The sequence below is a fragment of the Buceros rhinoceros genome, unplaced genomic scaffold (assembly GCF_000710305.1).
Source record: "Buceros rhinoceros silvestris isolate BGI_N320 unplaced genomic scaffold, ASM71030v1 scaffold10425, whole genome shotgun sequence".
Classification (NCBI taxonomy): domain Eukaryota; kingdom Metazoa; phylum Chordata; class Aves; order Bucerotiformes; family Bucerotidae; genus Buceros; species Buceros rhinoceros.
In genome coordinates, this window is record NW_010411163.1 from 51,927 (window position 1) to 52,968 (window position 1,042).

The window sequence follows — 1,042 nt, forward strand, 5'->3', positions numbered from 1 at the left end:
CCTGCTGAAAAAAACAAAGCATGCACACACAGACAGACACTCACTTTCCTGGATAATTTAAAATTAGTAAGTACAGAAGAAGAAAAAAAAATGAAGAAACAACCCCAAAGCACCACAATTTCCCTAGGATTTCCAAGAAGTCTGTCACACTGTACACATCGGAATTCTTTAATAGTACAAGAATTACTTGTTTCTGCTGCTGGGCCTTTTTTAATGCCTCAAGCCTCCTTTGTTTAAGGCGTTCCAATTCATCTTCATCCATTTGGTCCAGCTTCTGTATTTCAGCATCCAGATGTTCTTCCACAACCTTGGTAGTCTGAAGTATTTCATCCTCCAGAACTTTTTGAAGTATTTCAACAGAGGTATCAGCAGCCATCTTTAACTAGAAAGTGATCTCTTCAGAGCTGTGTAAATAGTGATAGATGGAATTAACACTTATAGAAACACTTCACTAAAAGACTGAACTCTCTCTGACTTACAGTTCACACTGTAGAGAAACAAAATGCTATGCTATTTGAAGATAACAGTTGATCTTTTCTATAATGTAATCCTCTTTGGAGAATACTTTCACAATGAACACAAATGGCACCAAAGGTGTCAGTCAAATCCTATTTTCTCAACCCCAAAGGCACAGCTGTTGAAAGTGCACAGGAACCTGAAATTACTTGTCAAGATAAAAAAGTAAAATTTCCCAGTTCCAAAGGAAAGCTCATCCTGAGCCAGATCCATGTACCTTTAACAAATATTCTGAAACTAGAAGATGCAATTGGAAAGCTCCAAGCTGCTGGGAGGAGGTATAACATGTCTCAGAATAAGCATAAGGATTGATCAGTATTTAAGTTCCTGCCAGTAACTGAAATGCAATTACTTCAAGTACCTGATTTCATATTAACATATTTAAATCTGAATTAAAACACTCCTCAGCTAAAAGAAAGACAAGGCGCTCAACATCAAATGCTTTAAGCCAATACACTGCTTCAATTAACACAAAACTGCTAATGCAAACACCACCCTGTGGCAGCCAGCAAAAGGACTGAAAAAA

The 1,042-nt window shown here is 37.3% G+C and overlaps 1 protein-coding gene across 1 annotated transcript in view; it reads right to left on the bottom strand.

The window, feature by feature from the left end:
• TXNDC9 (thioredoxin domain containing 9) overlaps nucleotides 1–405 on the bottom strand; it is a 7,801-nt gene extending 7,396 nt beyond the window's left edge. Inside the window, exon 1 of the mRNA XM_010135904.1 lies at nucleotides 188–405. Coding sequence (XP_010134206.1) covers nucleotides 188–376 — 189 coding nt within the window. The 5' untranslated portion in view covers nucleotides 377–405. The remainder of the gene's footprint in view (nucleotides 1–187) is intronic.
• Nucleotides 406–1,042: the final 637 nt, after the last annotated feature.